Source organism: Tursiops truncatus, chromosome 19 (genome assembly GCF_011762595.2).
Source record: "Tursiops truncatus isolate mTurTru1 chromosome 19, mTurTru1.mat.Y, whole genome shotgun sequence".
NCBI classification, from domain to species: domain Eukaryota; kingdom Metazoa; phylum Chordata; class Mammalia; order Artiodactyla; family Delphinidae; genus Tursiops; species Tursiops truncatus.
The window spans coordinates 58,124,749-58,146,887 of record NC_047052.1 but is presented as its reverse complement, the minus strand read 5'-3'; the positions used below and the strand labels follow the sequence as shown (position 1 = coordinate 58,146,887).

The window sequence follows — 22,139 nt, the reverse complement described above, 5'->3', positions numbered from 1 at the left end:
GCACGGGCTTAGTTGCTCCGTGGCATGTGGGATCTTCCCAAACCAGGGCTTGAACCCGTGTCCCCTGCATTGGCAGGCGGATTCTTAACCACTGCGCCACCAGGGAAGCCCCGTATCCTTTATTTTTATTCTTAATTTTTTGGCTGTGCCACATGGCATGTGGGATCTCAGTTCCCCTGCCAGGGATTGAACCCGTGCCCCCTGCAGTCGAAGCGTGGAGTCTTAACCACTGGACCACTGGGGAAGTCCTACAACTGTGTATCTTTTTAAAAAATATTTATTTATTTATTTAGGCTGCACTGGGTCTTAGCTGAGGCACATGGGATCTTCATTGCGGTATGCGGGATCTTTAGTTGCAGCATACGGAATTTTTTTTTCCCAGTTGTGGCATGCAGACTTCTTAGTTGTGGCACATGGAGTCTTAGTTGCAGCATGCATGTGGGATCTAGTTCCCCAACCAGGGATAGAACCTGGTCCCCCTGCATTGGGAGCACAGAGACTTACCCACTGGACCACCAGGGAAGTCCCAACAACTGTGTATCCTTAGTACACCACTGCCGTAAATTTCAGCTGTGAGTACAGTTGGATGCTGAGCCCTATGAATTCTAGAAAAATCTCTAGATGTGGGAGTGGTCTTGTGGGCCACCAATAGATTCACTACTGGTTGTATCAAATATACATTATGATTATTTTGGTATCTGTGTTTTAAAAAGTGGGGGTGGGGGTGGGCAGGGAGAATGGATTTCTGTTAAAAGGAGCCCCTGGGTCACATGTAACACAGGTGTGGTAACTGTTTAAGGTCTTCTAAAAATTAAGCCACAAATGTAAGTGAAACCAATAAAGAGGAAATAGTTATATGGATATACAATTTTGAGATTACTCTTTTTTTTTTTTTTTTTTTTTTGCAGTACGCGGGTCTCTCACTGTTGTGGCCTCACCCATTGTGGAGCACAGGCTCCGGACGCGCAGGCTCAGCGGCCATGGCTCACGGGCCTAGCCGCTCCGCGACATGTGGGATCTTCCCGGACCAGGGCACGAACCCGTGTCCCCTGCATCGGCAGGCGGACTTTCAACCACTGCGCCACCAGGGAAGCCCAAGAGTACTCTTTACAACATGTTAAGATGGGTCCAATAAGCTGTAATTCTAACACTTCCTTTCAGGTGGGTCTTATGCACGTTTTGATTTGGAACCACTGGGTATGAGAATCATTTGGGCGGAAAGGTCTCGGGTTCCTATTTCAAATGAGCCCACTTCTTGGGTCCTTAAGAGCCTCTGGTTTCCGATTTATGAAAGGGTAGAACCCTCTCAGAGCAGGGCCTGAAGCACTCACTGTGTACACAGCAACTTCTGTCTTCCATTCCCCCCAGCCCCCTACATGCATCCTTCTTGTGTGATTCCCACAAGGTGTGGTCTCCAGGAACCCATAACCCCTATGCTCCTGTGTGGCGTCCCCATCTTGGGAAGAAGGGACTTGAGGGCGCTGCGGCATCACACGCATCTTCCGTACTGAGTCCCTAAATAGTGCCTTCACCGAACAAGGCTAATTTTAAGACTTGCTGAATGGAAATGTCTCTCAGGTGTTTGGTCAACAAGAATTGTCAAACAACACTCACTTTGCTAGATCCATTGCACAAGTCCTTCCTCCCAGGCCCCAGCATCTTCTGAAAGCTACACAAGGTTGGTCTCAGCAGCAGGACCAACTGCCTAACCAGGCAGCAAAGTCCCCTCTGTTCTGTCCACGCCACTGTAGGAAGGCATTCCCTGTCTCAAACTCCAAGTCTCATATGAATCATGTGGGCCGTTACTTATAGGGTCTTATGGAAAGTAAATACCAGGTAACTGCCAGAGTGACCTTGGGGGAGTACATTCAGTATTTGGTGGTTATACAAATTCACACACCTGTCTTGTCCACCCAGGTGTCCCAGGATACCAGCACCTCTCTGGGGCCCACTGACTTCCTGGTGATAAGGCTTCTGGAAAATAAAGTCTTAGAGCCTTAAAAGGACTCCAAGGAATTCTAAGAAGCCAAGGAGCCTTCCTGCTCTACTGGAATCAACTCTGATTGGCAAAACAGAAGAGCCTGACATCTTTTCTTTAAGCTCTTGCTTCTTTAATTTTCAATTTACAGTGACACTGAATCAAAAGGAAACATGTACATAACCCCCAAATCAACTGCAGATGTCTTCATGCACTGTAGTTTCGCTCACCTATAGGTACACATTTGAAATAATTTGTTACCCAAATAAGAAGTGTACCACCAGGGAATAAAATGCTACAGAAGTTTTAAAATGGAAAATAGCTGTCTCCTGCCCCACCTTACCCAACAGTCACAAATCCCATCAACCACTTTTAGCCACTTCTATTCTGGTTCTTTCTGAGGCCACCTCTGCAATTCTTTCAGTCTATAGACCTTACTGGCTTCCTGCTCTGATAAGGAATTTAGATTTGACTCACGTCGTTGCTCTTCTATTTGCTTCCAACTTTTTGTCATATTACTGTTTTGAGCTCTAGTTTTGGTCTCCTAAGTAACCTAAAGTATTGTATTTAAAAGCCCGCTCCCTAAGATGATGATACGGGGATACATTCCCCCCTTTCTACTTCTCTTCCCCTTTCTACTTTGTAACAGTCACAGGCTGTGCCATTACTATTGGTGACAGGACTGGGAACAATGGCACGCCACTCTGTTGCCATTATGAAATCTATTCTGTCACAGATCTGGGTTTCTTCCTAAAATTGAAAAATAAAAATAAACAGTATCTACTCTTTATATCAGAACTATGCAAACACTGTTCAGTGAAGGGCCAATCAAAACAACGATTATATTTCCCCCTCTTTTTTTCCGATTTCCTGAGTCCTCTGCCTCTTCCAGGAAGAATTATTAACACAAGGGTCAAATGAATACTCCTTTCTAAAGTTTGCTTCAGGGGCTTTCCTGGTTGCGCAGTGGTTAAGAATCCACCTGCCAATGCAGGGGACACGGGTTCAAGCCCTGGTCTGGGAAGATCCCGCATGCCGCAGAGCAATTAAGCTTGTGCGCCACAACTACTGAGCCTGAGCTCTAGAGCCCGAGAGCCACAACTACTGAGCCTGAGTGGCAGAACTACTGAAGCCCGTGAGCCTAGAGCCCGTGCTCCCCAACAAGAGAAGCCACGGCAATGAGAAGCCCGCGCACCGCAACGAAGAGTAGCCCCCACTCGCCGCAACTAGATAAAGCCCACGTGCAGCATTGAAGACCCAATGCAGCCAAAAGTAAATAAATATATATTAAAAACATTTGCTTCACATTTGGACTGCAATTGTCTTGTACAATCTGTACATTTTCTCGAACAATTTGCTTACTTTGAAGTCTCTGATTTTTTTAATTAGAAGAAACATTCCTTTTTCTTAAAAAATATTCCTTTTCTACTTTCAAAATTCTTTCCAGAAGTTTCTGTGATGTGTGTGTGTGTGTGTGGCTGTCTTGGGTCTTTGTTGCTGCGCGGGCTTTCTCTAGTTGTGGCAAGCAGGGGCTACTTTTTTGTTGTGGCGCGTGGGCTCCTCATGGTGGCTTCTCTTGTTCTGGTGCACAGGCTCTAGGCACGCGGGCTTCAGTAGTTGTGGTTCCCGGGTTCTAGAGAGCAGGCTCAGTAGTTGTGGTGCACGGGCTTAGTTGCTCCATGGCATGAGGGATCTTTCTGGACCAGGGCTCGAACCTGTGTCGCCTGCATTGGCAGGCGGATTCTTAACCACTGCACCACCTGGGAAGTCCCAGTCTGTGATGGCTTTTTAATTGTGTTCTCAATTTCTCATGCTGTGTGAATCTATCCATGATCTGAAGATGTTTCAGCTCTGGTGAAGTTTCCCTTTTTCTTTTCTTTGCTTTTTGGCCCAACAGTCTTACTTTTAATTTCAGGGAGTCTATTCTTTTTAAAAGAGCATCTTGCATTTATTTTTCATTTGCAATTATTTCTTGACTCACTCCTAGAATAAAACATTTAAAATATTTATTTCTCCTGAATATCTGTTCTCTTTGGCAGTTTTTTTTCTGTTTTATCTTAGATTTAAAAAAAATAATTTTATTAATTAATTAATTTATTTTTGGCTGCGTTGGGTCTTTGTTGCTGTGCTTGGGCTTTCTCTAGTTGTGGCGAGCGGGGGCTCCTCATTGCAGTGGCTTCTCTTGTTGCGGGTCATGGGCTCTAGGCATGTGAGCTTCAGTAGTTGTGGCTCACGGGCTCTAGAGTGCAGGCTCAGTAGTTGTGGCACACGGGCTTAGCTGCTCTACAGCATGTGGGATCTTCCTGGACCAGAGCTCAAACCCGTGTTCCCTGCATTGGCAGGCGGATTCTTAACCACAGAATCACCAGGGAAGCCCCAGATATTTTTTCATTCATGTTGGAGGCTTCCTTAATCATTCACTCCCTAGCTCTCATGATATTGAAGAAGCTATCAAAAAACAGATGGGAAGCTCCACAGATGGGTGGGGCTGGTTTAACAGCACACTTTGCTTTAGGATTAAAAGGGTAAGAACCAGCTGTTAGGATGAATGTCCTTGAAATGCCAAAATAAGGCAGCACTTGTTCTGGAGCATAATACACCAGATTCCCTAGTCCCTCAGACTTTTTTTTTTTTTTTTTTTGGGCCATTTTACGGTTTTATTAAACAAAACGTGCACACGAGCTGTCTATTCATTTTCTTCGCTGCGCAGCCTGGTGTTGGGATTGGTGACTCTGATGGCCAGCTGGGCTGCTCTCTCTACAATGGCTTTGCAGTTCCTGGAGGAGGCGTTGTGCACAATCTCAGCACAGTAAGGCTTGTTGCACGTCAGCAGCACTTCAAACTCCTTGATGTTGTGGACCAGGAACTTCTGGAAGCCGCTGGGCAGCATGTGCTTTGTTTTCTTGTTGCTCCCATAACCAATGTTGGGCATCAAGATCTGGCCCTTGAATCTCCTGCGCACTGTTGTCAATGCCTCTGGGTTTCCGCCAGTTCCACTTAATTTTGACATATTGGTCTGACTGGTGCTGGATGAACTTCTTGGTCCTCTTTTTGACCATCTTGGGCTTCACGAGGGGTCTGAGGGCAGCCATGATGCCGAGTAAGAGATGGTGGCCACCTCCGTAGGCAGCGTCGAGGACCTCAGACTTTTTCTTATAGCACATAATTCATTCTCTACTATATTTTTTGCTTACCCATGGCCAGATACTTAACGCAAGAGAGGGGAGAGCAAATTAGGAGTTTCACGGACAGACCTTCAATGAACCCTGCTTTCCTGCCTCACTTGTCAGTCTACAGCTCTGACAGGGGGGCTGTGACCTCCACTCCTGCAGCTCCCTCTTTGCAAGTTCCTAGCTACAGCCTTTCCCACTCTGCATCTCCAGGCGATGCTCTCACCTGCTTTCACCTTGCTCAAACCTGCAATAATGGCCTCTCCCACTTGCTTCACCACTGATTTACACTTCAGCCTTTTTTTGAACATGCTGCCGAGTTGACCTTCTTAACCAACCAACTGTGCACATGATTTTATATGTTGTAACATTCTGTGTATATACTGTTTTGAGCCCTGTTTTCACTTCACTTGACTCTTTTGATTAGTCAACCTAACTGAGCAACAAACTTAAGTTAGAGCATGACAGAGTCCCTGAAAAATTGAGTCTACTTTTAATTCCAATAAAAATCATTTTAGAAGACTTCCCATCATTAGTTTTCCTTCGATTTGTTGTTTGTTTATTTTTGCCATGCCATGCAGCGGGATCCTAGTTCCCTGACCGTTGATAGAACCCAGGCCCCGGCAGTGAAAGGACCAAGTCCTAACCATTGGGCCACCAAAAAATTCCCCAATTTGTGTTTTTAATTACTGGTTTACACTGAACATAGCTGGCTTCAAATTTCATTACCAAACACCAACTTCCTCATGCAATGGTTTCTTCTTAGGTTGAGTGTTTGGGGCTCTGTGTAAAGAGTATCTTTTGGTTCCCCATCATCTCCATGAATGTGGAGACAACGTCTGGTTGAGTTTGCGTGGCTGTATGCACTAAAAAGATTATCTGGTGGGTACAGCTCCATTCTGTGTTTTCTAACTTCTGCCGAGAGCTCTGACTGAATGTTTTTCATCAGTGGTCATATTCATGACCTAAATGCAGAAGTATATAAATTTTAGTATATATACAAATCACGTGTGCTCCTTTTGGAAACTGCAGGCTCCTGGATTTTACTGCTAGATATTCTGATATAGTAAACTGAGGATAAACTTGGTAATATGCAGTTTCAACACACACACTCCAAGCAGTTCTGATGTATATGGTCATTAGACTACACTCTGAGAATCATACCTTGGTCATCTGATGTCTAGTAAAGAAAGTCTGGCAGTGAGTTTTTCCATCTTGATTATTCATAGGGTTTCTCTCCCATGGGTTTTCTCATGTTGAATAAGGGATGTACTACAACTGAAAGCTTTTCCACACTCATTACATTCATAGGGTTTCTCTCCAGTATGGATTCTCTGATGCCTAGTAAGTTGACACCGCTGGCTAAAGGCCTTTTCACAATGATTACATTCATAGGGTTTTTCCCCAGTGTGTGTTCTCTCGTGTTTTGTAAGGGTTGATCGATCATTGAAGGCTTTCCCACAGTCAATGCATTCATAGGGCTTTTCTCCAGTATGTGTTCTCTTATGTTCAATAAGGCGGGACCTCTGACTGAAGGCTTTAGCACACATGTTACACTGATAGGGTTTCTCTCCAATGTGTATTCTCTGATGCACAATGAGGGGAGACCTCTGGCTGAAAGCTTTTCCACAATGACTGCACTCATAAGGTTTCTCTCCAGTATGTGTTCGCTGATGCACAACAAGCTGAGATCGCTGCCGAAAAGCTTTCCCACAGTCATTACACTCATACGGTTTCTCTCCAGAATGAATTCTCTGATGTGAAAGAAGGTGAGAGCTCCCAGTGAAGCCTTTTCCACACTGATTACATTCAAACGGTTTCTCTCCAGTATGAGTTCTCTGATGTTCAATAAGGTGAGAGCTCCCAGTGAAGGCTTTGTCACACTGATTGCATTTATATGGCTTCTCTCCAGTGTGAATTCGCAGATGCCTAATAAGCTGAGTGCTTCGAATGAAAGATTTTCCACACTGGTTACATTCATAGGGTTTCTCTCCAGTGTGAGTCCTTTTATGTGCAACAAAGTCAGAGCTTTGACTGAAGGACTTTCCACAATGAGCACACTCATAAGGTTTCTCTCCAGTATGAATTCTTTGATGAACAGTAAGGTTAGAGTTCCACCTGAAAGATTTTCCACATTCATGACATTTATATGGTTTTTCTCCAGTGTGAGTTCGTTGATGCCTAATAAGTTTGGAACTCTGGGTGAAGGATTTCCCACACTGGTTGCATTCATAGGGCTTTTCTCCAGTGTGAGTTCTCTGGTGTACAACCAGGTCATAGCTCTGGCTGAAAGACTTCCCACACCGAGTACATTCATATGGCTTTTCTCCTGTGTGTGTTCTCTTGTGTACAACAAGCTTAGAGCAACAGCTGAAAGATTTTGCACACTGGTTACATGCATATGACTTCTTTCCAGTCTGAATGATGTCACAGTCAGGAAAAGATGAGGCCACGTGGAAGGCACCACAGTCCTCCTCACATCTGAATGGTGCCTCTCCAGGATCACTTATTTCGGTTTGTACAAGGCATTCATCACACTCGTACTGACTTTCTCCAAAATTCATTGGCTTGTGTTCATTCAGAGACATGCTACGATTAATGCTGTTTCCGTCGTCCTTACTGTCATTGCCATTCTCTGCTGAAAAAATTCTATTAAGAAAATGAAGGGAGGTACCACAGTTTAAAGAGTCACTACTGACAGTATAATCATAAGGTTTTTTATTTCCCGTTTCAACATTTGCAATTTTATTCAAGTAAGTGCTCTGACAGAAGGCTCTAGCACTTTGATGATCTTCACAGGACTTCAGATCAGCCCAGTTTTTCTGATGATTAATGAAAACCGAGTTCTGTTTCAACCTTTTAACCTGTGAGTTGAGCTTATGGAAATGTGTCCTTGTGGGTAATGTCGGAGGTAGAAGGCTTAGACTCAGATAACTACCCCCTTGAGCAAAATGTCTCTCTGAGGTAAGTACTGTTTGACTCAGAGAGTCCTCCTGGTGCTTCCCTAGCTGGTCCCTCCAATGCTGCACTTCTCCTAATGACACCAACCAGGGGCCCTCCTCCTGTACACAGTGTTTCATTTCCATGTGGTGAGATGGCTCTTCCACAGCAATACCCTCTTCAGAAGCTGATTCTTTATTTTCCAGTGTAGTCTTCCAGTCTGAAAGAAATCCAAATTGCCTGAATTACTGGAGAAGCATTAGGAGGGGAGAGTGGGATGAAGGAGACCAGCAAGTATGAGAGGTATCTCTGGGTTTGTTTCTAATCCATGGACTGTAATTTCATGCAGGGTGTGAAAGGAAGGGATGGCTCAGCAAAGAGGAAATCAGTGGTAAAATACAAAAAAGCAAGCAAAGGTAATGAAGAGATGACTCAGGAGGACTGGTCCCCAAAGAGGGAGCAGAGGAATAAAATAAGCAGGGAAGGGTGAAGCTTAAAGGAGAAATTCACACAAAAAATTTGGGTCTGAAGGTATAAAGCCCTCAATCACCACAACAGATACCTACATTCTCTTTGCTGGGACCTGTCAACATGATACCTTATTTGGAAAAAGGATCTTTACAGATGTGTTAAGGATTTGAGATGGGGAGATTATCTGGATGGACCCCAAATGTTATCACAAGTGTCCTTATATGAGGGAGGCAGAAGCAGATTTGATACACACAGAAAGCATTCTGAACACAGAGCAAAGAGATCTGAAGGTGTTGGCCTTAAAGACTAAAGTGATGTGTGCACAGACCAAGGAATCCCACAGCCACCAGAGCCTGGAAGAGACAAGGAATGGATTCCCTACTGGAGCCTCTGGAGGGAGCATGGCCCTGCTTCACCTTGATTTTAACTCAATGATACTGATTTTGGACTTGTAGCCTCCAGAACTGTAGGAGAATCAATTTATGTTGTTTTAAGCCACCAAGTTGGTAATCTGTAATAGCAGTCACAGGAAACAGGATCTTAACATGTGCCTCAACCTTATGATCCACAATCTTAGTCTATCCATTTCCTGGTGCTGGATCTTGAAACGAGATCCCAAATACCAACACTAATTTAATATTCTTTTTTTTTTTTTTGCAGTACGTGGGCCTCTCACCACTGTGGCCTCTCCCGTTGCGGAGCACAGGCTCCGGATGTGCAGGCTCAGTGGCCACAGCTCACGGGCCTAGCCGTTCCGCGGCATGTGGGATCTTCCCTGACCAGGGCACGAACCCGTGTCCCCTGCATCGGCAGGCGGACTCTCAACCACTGCACCACCAGGGAAGCCCTAATTTAATATTCTTAATGCACCGTTTCTACCATCACTTCAGGCTGCCCACAGAGAAATAAAAGTCCCTTTAACCACTCCAGAATTGATGTCACAGACTCCCCAGAAAAGTGCTGTGGCCCCTGAAGCAGGGTGCTTGGCCAGACTGGGCCACAAGTGGACTCCACCAGCTGGCGACTTCTGAGGCTCGATTTCCTTGGCAGTAAGCCAGGAATACAAATGCTTAGCTAACAAGGGTTACTTCGAGGCATAAACGAATCAGCATGTGAGCCTCACACAGTGTCTGGCACACGGTGCACTGCTATACATGGTACTGTTGATGTCGTCACCCTTATTATGGTTCTAAAGGGGATTCCTCAGCCTGTTGAAGATACTGGGCCTTTAACAAAGAGTGCCACAGGCTCCCAGCTCAGGATCCTTGCCTGCGTCCTCCAGGATTCCCTTTTTACTTGTCATTTTGTCCACATACTGTCCTTTTCAGTCAGGTAGCCACCCACATCCAGTAATATCAAGGCCTTTGCCCAGGGTCCCATGCTTCTCTCCCTATGCCTGCCAAGGAGATAAGTATCCTCCATTTGGCAACGTATGACCTACACTCTCTGGCTATCCTTTGACTTCCAGGAGGACGTTTCCCTTCTGCCCAACAAAGACCTTCTTTCCCTCATGGGGAAGGTCCTTATCTATGCCCAACCTCTCCCACGACCAGCACTGTTCTCCTTCCCAAGACACTGCTGTGTTCCTTTGGGGTGTTGACTTGGAATCTCTGATGATGAGAACTTTTCAAATGAAACAACAGCCCCATGAAGGGGAGTGAAAGGGTATTTGGAGGAGAAAAGGAAAGAAATCTTTGAGTGGCTAAGATATGTCCAAGATGTGCCTGGCTGTTGGAAACTGGGCAAAGGAGGTTAAAATTCTACAGTAGCATCTGCACCAAGATCTTGAAATGAGGAAGACAGATTGTGTGGGTCAGCAAGAAAGTAACGTCTATGACAGAAGAGAAGAAAGACACTGCTGGTAAACTAAATTCAGAATGATGTCATTTGAGAACCAAGGGTAAGTAAAAGTAGGTAAGAGTTCAGAAGTAAGAAATAACAGAAGCTGCAGGCAAGAGAGTAACAGGGTAAAAAGGCGCAGGAATACATGAGATAAATTAAACGCCTCCAGGCTAGGGCAAGGTGGTATAAAGGACAAACATGTTGCTTATTGCTAAATGAAAGAAGCCACTCAGCAAAGAACACGTACTGCATGATTCCAACTATAGGATATTCTGGAAAAGGTAAAACTACAGAGACAGTAAAATAATCAGTGGTTACCAGGCGTTAGGGTGGAGGGAGGGTGAATAGGTGGAGCACAGAGGATTTTTAGGGCAGTGGAGCTACTCTGTACGATACTATAGTGGTGCATATATAACATTATGTATTTGTCCAAACCCACAGAACGTACAACACCACAGTGAACCTAATGTAAACTGTTGATCTCTGTTGATAATAATTTATCAATATAAGTTCATCGACTGTAACAAATGTGCCAAAGAATGCAAGACATTAATAATAGGGGAAACTGTGTGGGGTGGGGTGGTATATGGAACTCTGTACCTTCTGTAAGCATGAAACTGCTCTAAAAAATAAAGTCTATCAATGGGGACTTTCCTGGTGGTCCAGTGGCTAAGACTCCGTGCTCCCAATGCAGGGGGCTGGGGTTTGATCCCTGGTCAGGGAACTAGATCCCATATGCCACAACTAAGAGTTCTCATGCCGTGACTAAAGATCCTACATGCCGCACTAAGACCCAGCACAGCTAAATAAATAAATAAATAAGAAAATAAAGTCTATGAATTAAAACAAAACAACAAAAGATCAGAAGCAGCCCAATTAGTCAGTATGATGAACATGTTCTAAAATAGATTGTGGTGATGGATACACATACTGCGAATATACTAAGAGGCTTTGCATACTTTAAATGGGTGAACTGTATGGTATGTAAACTGTATTTTGATACAGCTCTAAAAGAAAAAAAGAAAAAAAAAGATAATTCTAATTAGGCTGACACACAGGGTAGGAGGTGGGCCTATGGGATGAGGGGAGGTGGGAAAGGAGGTCCAGGAAGATTTAGTAGGAATCCTTCTGGAAGGCTTGGACGCACAAGTTTTTACCACACTTTGGAATCATTTTGAAGACATGGGAACGTCCAACATGGAGGATGGCCGATCACCCAAATGGCAGAGCAAAGACCAGCCTGAAGGGGAGGGCTGAGGAGCTTCCACCCTGGGTAGAAGTCAGGATGAGAGGATGGAGGAAAAGAGGGGGCATGAGGATATGGGAATGAGATGCGGCAGCAGAGGGGTGAAGACCAGAGGAAGACGGGGACAGAAATGAACCCATGTGTGAGACATGTCCTGAAGACAGCAACAAGTGTTCTCTGTGGGTGGGCTGGGCACAGAGACAGGCTGATGTGGATGAGAACATAGCTGCCTTGTTGGACACGAGGAGGCAGCAGAGAACACCTGAGCAAACTCCCCCAAAATGGCCTCCCTGCTCCTTGGACCTTAACCATTGGGCCGCTGGCCTGTTCTCACCTCGGGGAGGTCCCGGCTCCACCCTCCATGGGTCCTCCCCTTGCTCCAGTCGGGCGATCACATCCGGTTTTGAAAGCAGAAGCCCTGGTCAACGGAGGAAAAACAGAGGGCTTGGTCTTCTGCTTGGTGACAGGCCCAGCCCTCGCCCCTGGGGTCAGACGTGAATGGACTAGGAGGGCCCCCGCATCCTCCCGAGGAGATTTCCCACTCCCTGAACGACAAGCCACAGATCTGCTCTGGAGATGGAGTAAGCGGCAATACCAGGACCCAAATCTCAAAGGGACCCACTTCCAGCACGTTTTGGCCCAGCCTGGGCACACCCTTGAGTTGAGCCGCACTCTGGGTCCTGCGAAGGGCAGTGCCTGCCTTACCCAGGGAGACCAGGTGACTGCAGGTCTCCAGAGTCACCTCACGGTACAGCATCCTCTGGGCCAGGTCCAGCTGTCCCCACTCCTCCCATGTGAAGGTCACAGCCACGTCCTTGAAGCTCACAGGTGGCTGAAACATCACTGGTGTTACCATGGGATCCTGCTTTCTCGACGAGGAGGTTGGGGGGACAGGACAGTACAGGGGAGGGAGAACCCCTTGCTCAGATCAGACCCAGACTCAGGCCCATGGCCTTTTCATTTCTGCCTGGGTATCTCATCTACCACTGGTCACACCAGTGATCCCGATTTTCTGTTTTGGGAAACAACGGGGACCCCTCTTGGAGATCCCCGTCCCCAGCCTCTCTACAAAATCACAGATTGGAAGCCAGTCAAAGAGGATGCTCTAAATCAGGGTCAGCACACAGTGGCCCATGGGACAAATCAGGGCTGTGGTGTGTTTTTAGAAGGCCAATGCCATGAGCTGAATTGTTTCCCCATGAATCCGCATGTTGAAGTCCTACCCCACAATGTGACTTATCTGGAGACAGGGCCTTTACGGAATTAATGCTAATGGAGGTCATAGGGCAGGGCTCTAATGTGATGGGACTGGTGTCCTTACAAGAGGAGGAGGAGAAACCAGAGGCCTCTTTCTCTCCCTACTATGTGGAGACATACAGAAGGCACTATCTGAAAGCCAGAAAGAGTCCTCACCAGAAACCAACCCTGCTAGCACCCTGATCTTGGACTTCCAGCCTCCAGAACTGTGAGAAAACAAATGGCTGTTGTCCAAGCCACCCAGCGGGTGGTATTGTGTTACAGCAGCCCAAGTAGACCAAGTTGGCCTCTCTGCTTCACGACTTGCTAGCTGGACACCTGGACGTGTCCCTGAACTTCTCGGCATGAGCTGCCCTGATGCGACTATGAAGACAGCCTCCTGCACCGGGGAGTCTCACAGGACATGAGTGCAACTGACCCCTGGCACCCAGGAAGCACAGGCAAGTGTATGATGCTGGGACCCTGAAGGAGGTCAGGGACCCGCCCCCACCCGCCGTGTGCTGCACCGTGAGCCATCTAAGGGTGACTGTGGCTCTTTATGGGGACACTCTCAGCTGCCCTCCTGAGTGGTCTCAGTGAGGATCAATGGGCCCAGAGTGCCTGCATGTTTATGGAGGCTCAGCTCTGCCTGCCCTCAAGGGCCCACTGAGCAAAAACCACAAATAAAAAGTCTGAGGCAGAGACCTGGCCCAGGGAACCAGGTTTGTGGAGTTCCTGGCTTGTTCACGCAGGGAGCCTGTAGACTTCACCCCAACGCATAGGGCAGCATTACAGAACTCTCGTGTGTGCTGGCCTGAGGAGTTGGGTGCTATCCTTGGACACATTTTACAGCCAAGGAGACTAAGGCAATGAAAGCGCAGGTCCCCAACTCACCTGAGACAGGATCTGCTGAGGATATGCCTCCATTTCCTCCTCATACCTGGAGAAGCTGTCCTGAAGAGGGCAGAGGTCCTCAGAAGGCAGGGCTGGGGTCGGGGGAACAATTAGGGATTCAGCCCCACCTAAGTATGTCCACACTCCTGAGTCCATTCCCATCTCCAAAGGAGAGGGTGGCCAATGCCAGCTGAGGACCATCCCTTGGGGAGTGAGGGGCAGAGAGGCGGGGCTCTGATCACGTGTTCTCCCTGTTCAAGGCTCTGAGGTCAGCTGAGGTGGCCGAGCCAGCTTTCCAGTTGTGGAGAGGGCCAGTCTGCCTGGGTCCGGGCCTGGGCTACCCCAGGCTCAAGGTAAATGCCTTGAGGCACGTGCTGCGGTGTCTGAACCATGAGCCCAAAGATACACAGCAGTCCTTCAACACTCAAATAAAGGAGGGACCAGTATTTCCTCTTATTTCAAGATACTAAAGAGGGAGAAGTGGAGGAATTGTACGATTTTTTAATCGTACAATTAAAAAATATCCCAATGAAACATCAGCTGGTTTCTAAAAACGGAGGTGGGGTATGGGGACAAGGAGGATATGAAAATCACCAGGAGGACAGGTAAGGGCACTCTGAGAGGTAGGTATCATCCTTCTGGAGTTGCTGGGTGCTGCCCCACTGCCCGTGGGCCACACCTATTATCCCCTGCTTTGCTTAACACTGTCATTACTTCCCATACTCTGCCCATCTAGTATCTTGGCTGTAGTCACGTGACAGTCCCACTGAGACTGCCAGGCAAAAATCCTCCCGAATCTTGCCCCAAACCCTTCCCTATGTTTGACTCCCTCTCACCCTGCCTGTACCAAAAGCACACCCACGCCATGCACACACACAGATGTTCACCACACCTAAGAAGGCCGCTGAAGACTCTATATGATGCTACCTTGTTCTGACATTCCCATCCAGCCACGGGCAATCTCCTACTACCCGTGTCCATTTCCACCCTCTGATCCTCTTCTTCCTAGTCTGGAGACACCCTAGGGTGAGGGCTGGGAACACCTCCCGTCCGCAGCCAGACTGCCTGCTTTCGAAGTCCTAGTTCCACCACATGCCTCTGTAGGACTCTGAACAGGCCTCCTTAACCTCTCTGAGCCTCATCTGTAGACATCCGGGAGAAGAGCACCTGCCTTGTGGTGCTGCTGTGATGATTATGTGAGCTGCATTTATAATTGCTTAACATTGTGCTGACACACAGTAGGGGCACAGCAGATTTAATTATATTGGTTATAGCTGGACATAAAACTCCCCTTCTTTTCCTCATGCTGGACCCAGGAGGGGGCTGGTCTGGCAGGGGTCCCTCTTTCTAGAGGCCTCTCTTTCTCCTTCCTTTTCTAGTTTCCTCTTTCCCTGCCTGTGAGGGGGTGGGGTTTCAAGGGCTGCCCCAGGCTTTATGTCCAGCCTAGACCTCCCTCCCAAGTTCCCTGTCACTGCCATTCCCTCCTCCACATCCAGCCATGTCTCTAAAGACTTGATGAAATAAAATTCATATTTTATGGCAAGACAAGAAAAATTTAAACATAAACTTTTTCTCTGCTTGTTTGGGTCTCTTCCCTCCCATTTAGTGTGTATCCTGTATCTGCATTAACCCTATCTCCTTAGGAGACAAAGTTCCTTCTTTGTAAGGGGTCACAGTGACCCACTACTGGCTTTGTACTACAGCTCTGGATTATATAAACTGTCAACTCATCATTTGATATACGACCCTTTGTCTCAAAAAGGTATATAACTGTGCTTTGATCTCTAGGGTGGAACAGTCCTCAGAGCTTTCTGAAAGACTATTTCCTGAGTTATAATCCTCAGGTTCACTTGAATAAAATTCAAGTTCCATTTCTCGGCTTCCCTGGTGGCCCAGTGGTTAAGAATCCACCTGCCAATGCAGCGGACACCGGTTCAAGCCCTGGTCCGGGAAGATCCCACATGCTGTGGAGCAACTAAGCCCGTGTGTGCTCCACAACTACCGAACCTGCGCTCTAGAGCCTGCAAACCACAACTACTGAGACTGCGTGCCACAACTACTGAAGCATGCACCTAGAGCCTGTGCTCTGCAACAAGAAAAGCCATCCCAGTGAGAAGCCCACACACCACAACGAAGAGTGGCCCCCGCTCGCTGCAACTAGAGTATGCCCGTGCACAGCAACGAACACCCAGTGCAGCCAAAAATAAATAAATAAATAATTTTTTTTTAAAGTTCCGTTTCTTTCTTAGATCAACTATGGATTAACTCTATCATTGACAAGACTCCTGGACTCAACACAGCTGAGAGTGACCACAGTTCCTCATCTCTTGCACTGTGGCCTTCATCCTGGCTCCTCACTAGACATGGAAAGTCAGAGTCCTCCTCATTCTTTCTACTCCCTTGGCACTATCCCTTGCACTGAGTTATCCACCGCCTGATGCTTCTACTTACTGAGGCGCTGTAATCCAAACCCCAGCCCTCACGCACAACGGAATTTGTGTCCCTGCTCTCCACACCACTATACAGCCCCCTCTCACACCGAGCCCTTAACTTGGGGCATCATCAAACACAACCAACACAGGCCAACACCCTTGTCCGCAGTTTGCCTGATGCCATTTGCTCTGCCAGGACTGCCCCTAATTCTTTGTTCATCTGGACAACATACGCTTTCTCTTCAAGTTAAATTAACAGTCCACGTACCAGTGTAAGAAAACGTGTCCACGTTCTGGGGCTGGGGCGACCTCGCGGGTACAGCTGACCCCCCACGCGGGCTGCCGGGCCAGGCTCACCTGCGCTCGCGGGTAATGGCGGCACTTCCGGTGGGTGGCGGAAGTGCGCGCGCTCGGCGCAACGAACTACAAGTCCCAGAAGGCCGCGGGCTGGCGGCCGTTTTTCTCGCTTCAGTAGCAGTTTTTCCAGCTGCTGCTGCGGCCGTTGCTCCGGGCGGAGGCGGCGGCGGCATCGGCAGCGGCAGCGTCGAGGCCTTTGGTGTCTGGGCGTCGGCGACCCAACTTTTTATCTCTTACGACAGCTCGGGTTGTGGCTGAGAATGTTGCTCCCTTTAGCTCTGCCCCTCGGCCCCGAATTAATGGACGACTCTGATTCTCCTCATGGGCGTCTGCGACACAGGTCGAGGGCGCGACGTTCGTGTCTGAACCGTGCACGGCTTCGTGCTTTCCTCGTGGGCCTTTGCAACGGCCAGACCTGCCGTGGAAGTAAAGGGAGACCACCTGATGAGGACCACAGAAGACGTTTTTTCAGAGCCCGCTAGAGCAGGGGAGTCCACCACAGTCTTTGCGTTTGGCAAAGGCTCAAAGGCCGGCACAGGAGAGGGAAAGCTTGACAGCAACAAACAGAAATGGCCTCAGGTGTGTCCTGAGTGTGGAGTATGGAAGTTGGAGGCCGGCTAACTAGTAGTGGGTCATCCTATGTGATTGCTCGGGGGAGCTTATCTGGCTTTCTCTGGTGGGTCGTAAGTGGGACAGGGGCAAAAAATAGAGATTGTGGGTCAAAGAGTTCTGTTATATGTGGTCTGGCCATTGTTTGTGGGGCTAAGACCCACAGACCTGGTAACCTGCCCTGGCTTTTCAAGGAGGGAGAGACCACAGGAAACCTTCCCAGGCCTGCCTTCTGGTGGGAACCACTCTGGCTCTAATTGAACCTCAGGCATCGTTAAGCTCCTGGATTGTGCTCTTGTGTCTGGGTTGCTCCTGTGACCAGTCTTCCTTGCCTTGACTCTCCTGGAGTTGACCTTCTTGGTTGCTTTACCTAAGGCCATTGCTTCTTATTTGCACACTTCATACTTGCTCATGTGACTCTGCAATTTGTATGTTCTTCCAGAATGTCTGGAACCTAACTTCCCAAAGGAGAGTCTTGATGGAGTGGTCTCATACCTCTTGCCCTGTGATTGAATTAGTCAAGGGCATTCTGGCCAAGGAGAAATGACAAGTCTGCTGGGGGCTTCTGGGGCAGTTTCCCTCTCTCTTAAAAATGGACATAAGACACTAGTGTGTCCACTTATATTGCCTCTGGACAGTGTTGTCTGCATGTAATGTATAGAAAAGTACCGCCATGCCAGCACCGTGAGGAAACCAGCCCAAGAGGCAAAGTCAACATGCTGAGAATGGCAGAGCAGAAAGATGGAAAGAAACAGAATAAGTAATGGGATCCTCCCGGAGTCACTGAATCAATATTGCCTATGCCCACCTTGGGGCTTTTCATTATGGTAAAATAGACGACCTTGTTTGTTTTTATTACAGAAAATTACAAACATACAAGAGTAAAGAGAATAGTATGATGAAACCCCGTGCTTCCTCTGTGCAGTACTCAGCTGCATTTACTGTCAGCATTCTGCTTTTTAAATTTAATCTATCCCTACCTGCTCTCAGCCACCGCTGGATGATTTTGCGGCAAATCCCAGACACATCATCTCACGCATAAATGCCTAAGAACATATCTCTAAAAGATAATGATTTTTTCCAGAATAGACAGATCCATAGAGAAAGTAAATTAGTGGTTACCTAGAGCTGGAGGAGTTTTAGAGGCGATGTGAGTGACTGCTAAATGGATATCTGTGTCTTTTGGGGGTGATGAAAATGTTCTAAAATTATAAAACTCTTGAGTATATTAAAAACCATTGAATTACACAGTTTAAGTGGGTGAATTGTACAGTTTAAGTGGGTGAATTTTATGTGAATGATGTCTCAATAAAGCTGTTAATAATTAGTACATAAGGTTACCAATAACTATCAGAAGAAAGATAGTACACCTGAAACTAACACAACATTGTAAATCAACTATACTCCAAAAATTTTTTTTAATAAATAAATAAAATGTTAAAAAAAGGTCTAATGATGGCACAACTTCCTGGGATGTCTGAGCGATTAAAAAAAAAAGATATCATGGGAAAAAATGAGTTTAAATAGATAACTACAAAATCATTAACACACCTAAAAATACTAGCAATAATTCCTTAATGTCAAATATCCAGTGTTTACCCCAAATTGTGTCGTCTTAAAAATTTTTTGTTTATTCAAATTGAGATCTGAAAAAGGTTCACGCCTTGCATTTGGTTAATGTGTGCTTAAGTCTTGTAGTTTATGGATTTCCTCCACAAATGCTTTTTCATTTCCATTTATTTGTTGAAACCAGGTAAATTTTTCCTGTAAATTTTTACTACATTTTGGATTTTGGTAATGGTATCCTTATGGTGTCATTTCTCTTTCCCTTGTTTTTCCTGTAAACTGGTAGTTGGATCTAGAGGCTTAATTAGATTCAAATTTGTATGTATATTTGACAGTCTTTCATAGGCGTTGCACGTTTCCTTTTGCATCATATCAGAAGGCACATGATATCTGGCGCGCTTCTTTGATGTTTATTTTGATCATTCAGGTGTTGACCGCCTGATCCGTCTATTACAAAGTTCTCCAACATTTTTCACAGAATGGGTTCTAGCAGTCGTTGATGATCGTTGCCTTACACCCATTATTTCATTAGGAGTTACAAAATAGTGGTTTTCTAATTATATCATTCTTTCTACGTCTACTTGCTGGAATTCTTCCATAAGGAAAAATTTTCCCTTACCAACTTTTTTGGTTTCCCTAATGTTGTAGTTATCTTATGACAGGGCCGAAAGCAAGCTCATCACACGAGATGAATTGTGCCGAAGCACAGCAGTAGAGGGCTGCCGCTCGCTCAGGCAAAACAGTGCCGTCTGTCTTGTTGTGGTAGCTTTTATTAAAGCATTATCTATGTTTACATTTTAAGACGTATTTTTTTTAACATTCCAGAAATGCCAAAGCAGCAACATATATTTTTATTGATTATACAAGCAATAATGGGCTTTCTTGAAAACATGCCGTGCTTCGTCCTTGAGCAAAAGCAGCACAAGGACATTGCCTTGTGTTCCCACAATTCTGATTATACTGAAGTAGCACAAGAACATTTCCTTGTGTTCCCACCATTCTGATTATACTGAGGACATCTTATGGATCAGCGCCCGAAGCACTCAATGCTTATTCGCAGGCCCCCGGTTTGCCGGGGTGGGGGTGGGCTCAAAGCATTCAAGACTGTTTACAGTTCTGGCTTATTCGCATGCCCCCGGTTTGCCGGGGGTGGGGGTGGGGGGTTGCTCAAAGCAATCAGGACTGCTTGAAGTTCTGGCTTATTCGCCAGCCCCCAGTTTGCTGGGGGGGGGGGGTGCTCATGGGTCGCGTCTCCTTTCCATGTTCTCAGTTATTCCACTACATTTCCCCCTTTTTGTTTTGCAGCTTGTGCAGCATCAAGGAGAACACGGCAGCTTGTTGCGATGTTGCGTGGCGGGTAGCTTTCACTCGTCGTCGGACTACAATTAAACATATGATTATTATTATTATGAGCATTAGCAATCCTGCAGTAGAACCAAATAAAGCATGTAATTTAGACATGGGATTTAGATTATTAAGTCCTTGAATAATTCTAGTCCATACTTCTTGTGAATTAAGTCGTTGTAATCTCTTCTGAAAAGTTTGTTGAATTTTCCCTTGTAAATTCACAATTTCTTCTGTCAATTTTTGTGATGTAATAAATGCTTTTTTATTTTTGCCCAGGGGAATGCAGACTGATTATATGGAACCGAAGTGACACAAAAGGCACTTTGATTCCAGTCACAACGTAGCTTCATTTGTCTTTGTAAATTTACAAGTTGGTCCCCCAACATAACCACAGCTTGTTGTAAACCTGCTATTTCCGAATGTATTTCCGAATCAATTTGTCGTTGAGAGGACCAAAGCATTTCAGAGTTTTTATGCCAATCAGTTATATAATCAACGGTCTGAATAGATTGTTCTAAAGCAACTCCAGCTACTGCAGCAGTAGCTGTTATGGCTATAATACCCATGACAGCTGCAATCAACATTCCTACAAATCTTTTACTTCTTTTTAATGCATCAGCTAAATATTGCAAAACAGCCATAGGAGGAGATTCTTGCCATTCCCTTCCAAGATTGACAGGAAGCCAAAGACCTGTCCGAGCTCGTAAGATATACAAACTTTCAGTAGATATGTTAAAAGATATACTAGAGTTAATGCAGGTATACAGAGAGCAATTTTTACACATTATAATACCTTGAGTCTCATTCCATACAGCTGGTTCCTTTAACAATATATAAGGTAATTTTACACAACTACGAGTATACCGAGTAACATTTTTATGAAAAGTCAAACTATGATTTCCAGATTTGTTAACCATATGTCCTACCCAGGCATTAATCTTTTTTAAAGCTGTCATAAGCTTCCATAAATCATTTTGGATAGGATATCCACTTAAATGAGGACCAGGAGGAGAAAACCCTCCTGCATGTCATACTATGGTATCATTAATAGTATTGCTATAAATAGTATTATCCTCTCTATGTTAGTGTAAATTCTTCAGACCCCTTTTTCCTCGGGCGGAGCCAAAAGGGCTCCAATCAATGACGCTTCCCCAAGAAGTATTAACAAGAAACCGAGCCATTTCTCCTCGGCACGAGTCCAATGGACCCAATCCGATAATCGATCCACAAGAGGCACCTGGCACGGAGGCAAGAAAGGTGCGGAAACATTCTCATTAAGAGTGGAATTAGAACTTTTAAAATTATAAGCACTCAAAAGATATAACCCATGATATCTGTTTTCATTTTTGACAACATTTAACCATGCCTGATAATTCATTTTAAGGCAATGATCTCCCTTTCCCATACAAATATGAGGTCCATTAACACCCACCGTGTAATTTTCTATTATCCTTCCTTCTTCTTCCGGCTTTAAAGGGCCTCTATCATCAAAAGGACCAGGCAACCATCCAGACTCATTTACATATACAAGAATTGGGGCATCCCACCAGGGAACACCCATATTAAGAGGAGGGTTAGGAATATAAGTCCAATAAGTATGGTTAGTACAATTTATCTCATTGGCTTATATGCTTATTATCTGTGCAGACAACACTGCCAACATAGCCACAAAAAGATTGGTGCTAGTGAGGGGTTTACCCTGTGAAATGACAAGATTTTTAGCAGTGCCTGCAAACTTTTTCATTTGCCCCCAGGTCAATGGAGACGCCCTCTTTGTTTGATCCAATGGCACACGGAATACTCTCTTGCTCAAATCCATCTCCGCAAATCCCCTCTTCATTCCCATCACATCAAAGCTACGCTTAGTTGCCATCCCGAAGCTTTATCTTTTTAGCCGGCACCCAATAGGATTCAGCTCCTGCAGAAACAAAAGCATATCCCCGGCCCCAACGAAGAACCTCGGCAGGTTTCCAAGTGTTAGTATTTTCATCTAATATAAAAACAGGCTGTCTAAGTTCTTGTGTTCATTGGACTTATTTTTGTCCAATGTC

General features: G+C 45.9%; 1 protein-coding gene and 1 pseudogene across 1 annotated transcript; both read right to left on the bottom strand.

Annotated features, from left to right (window-relative positions):
- Window positions 1-1,000: 1,000 nt before the first annotated feature.
- LOC141277217 (large ribosomal subunit protein eL32-like) lies at window positions 1,001-5,142 on the bottom strand (annotated as a pseudogene).
- Window positions 5,143-6,360: 1,218 nt separating this feature from the next.
- ZNF544 (zinc finger protein 544) lies at window positions 6,361-16,469 on the bottom strand. The gene is made up of 4 exons (XM_073796741.1): window positions 13,778-16,469; window positions 12,353-12,512; window positions 11,982-12,065; window positions 6,361-8,308 (listed from the first exon to the last, which is right to left on the bottom strand). The coding sequence occupies exons 1-4, from the start codon at window positions 13,976-13,978 to the stop codon at window positions 6,372-6,374; spliced, it is 2,382 nt and encodes a 793-aa protein (XP_073652842.1). The 5' UTR covers window positions 13,979-16,469; the 3' UTR covers window positions 6,361-6,371.
- Window positions 16,470-22,139: the final 5,670 nt, after the last annotated feature.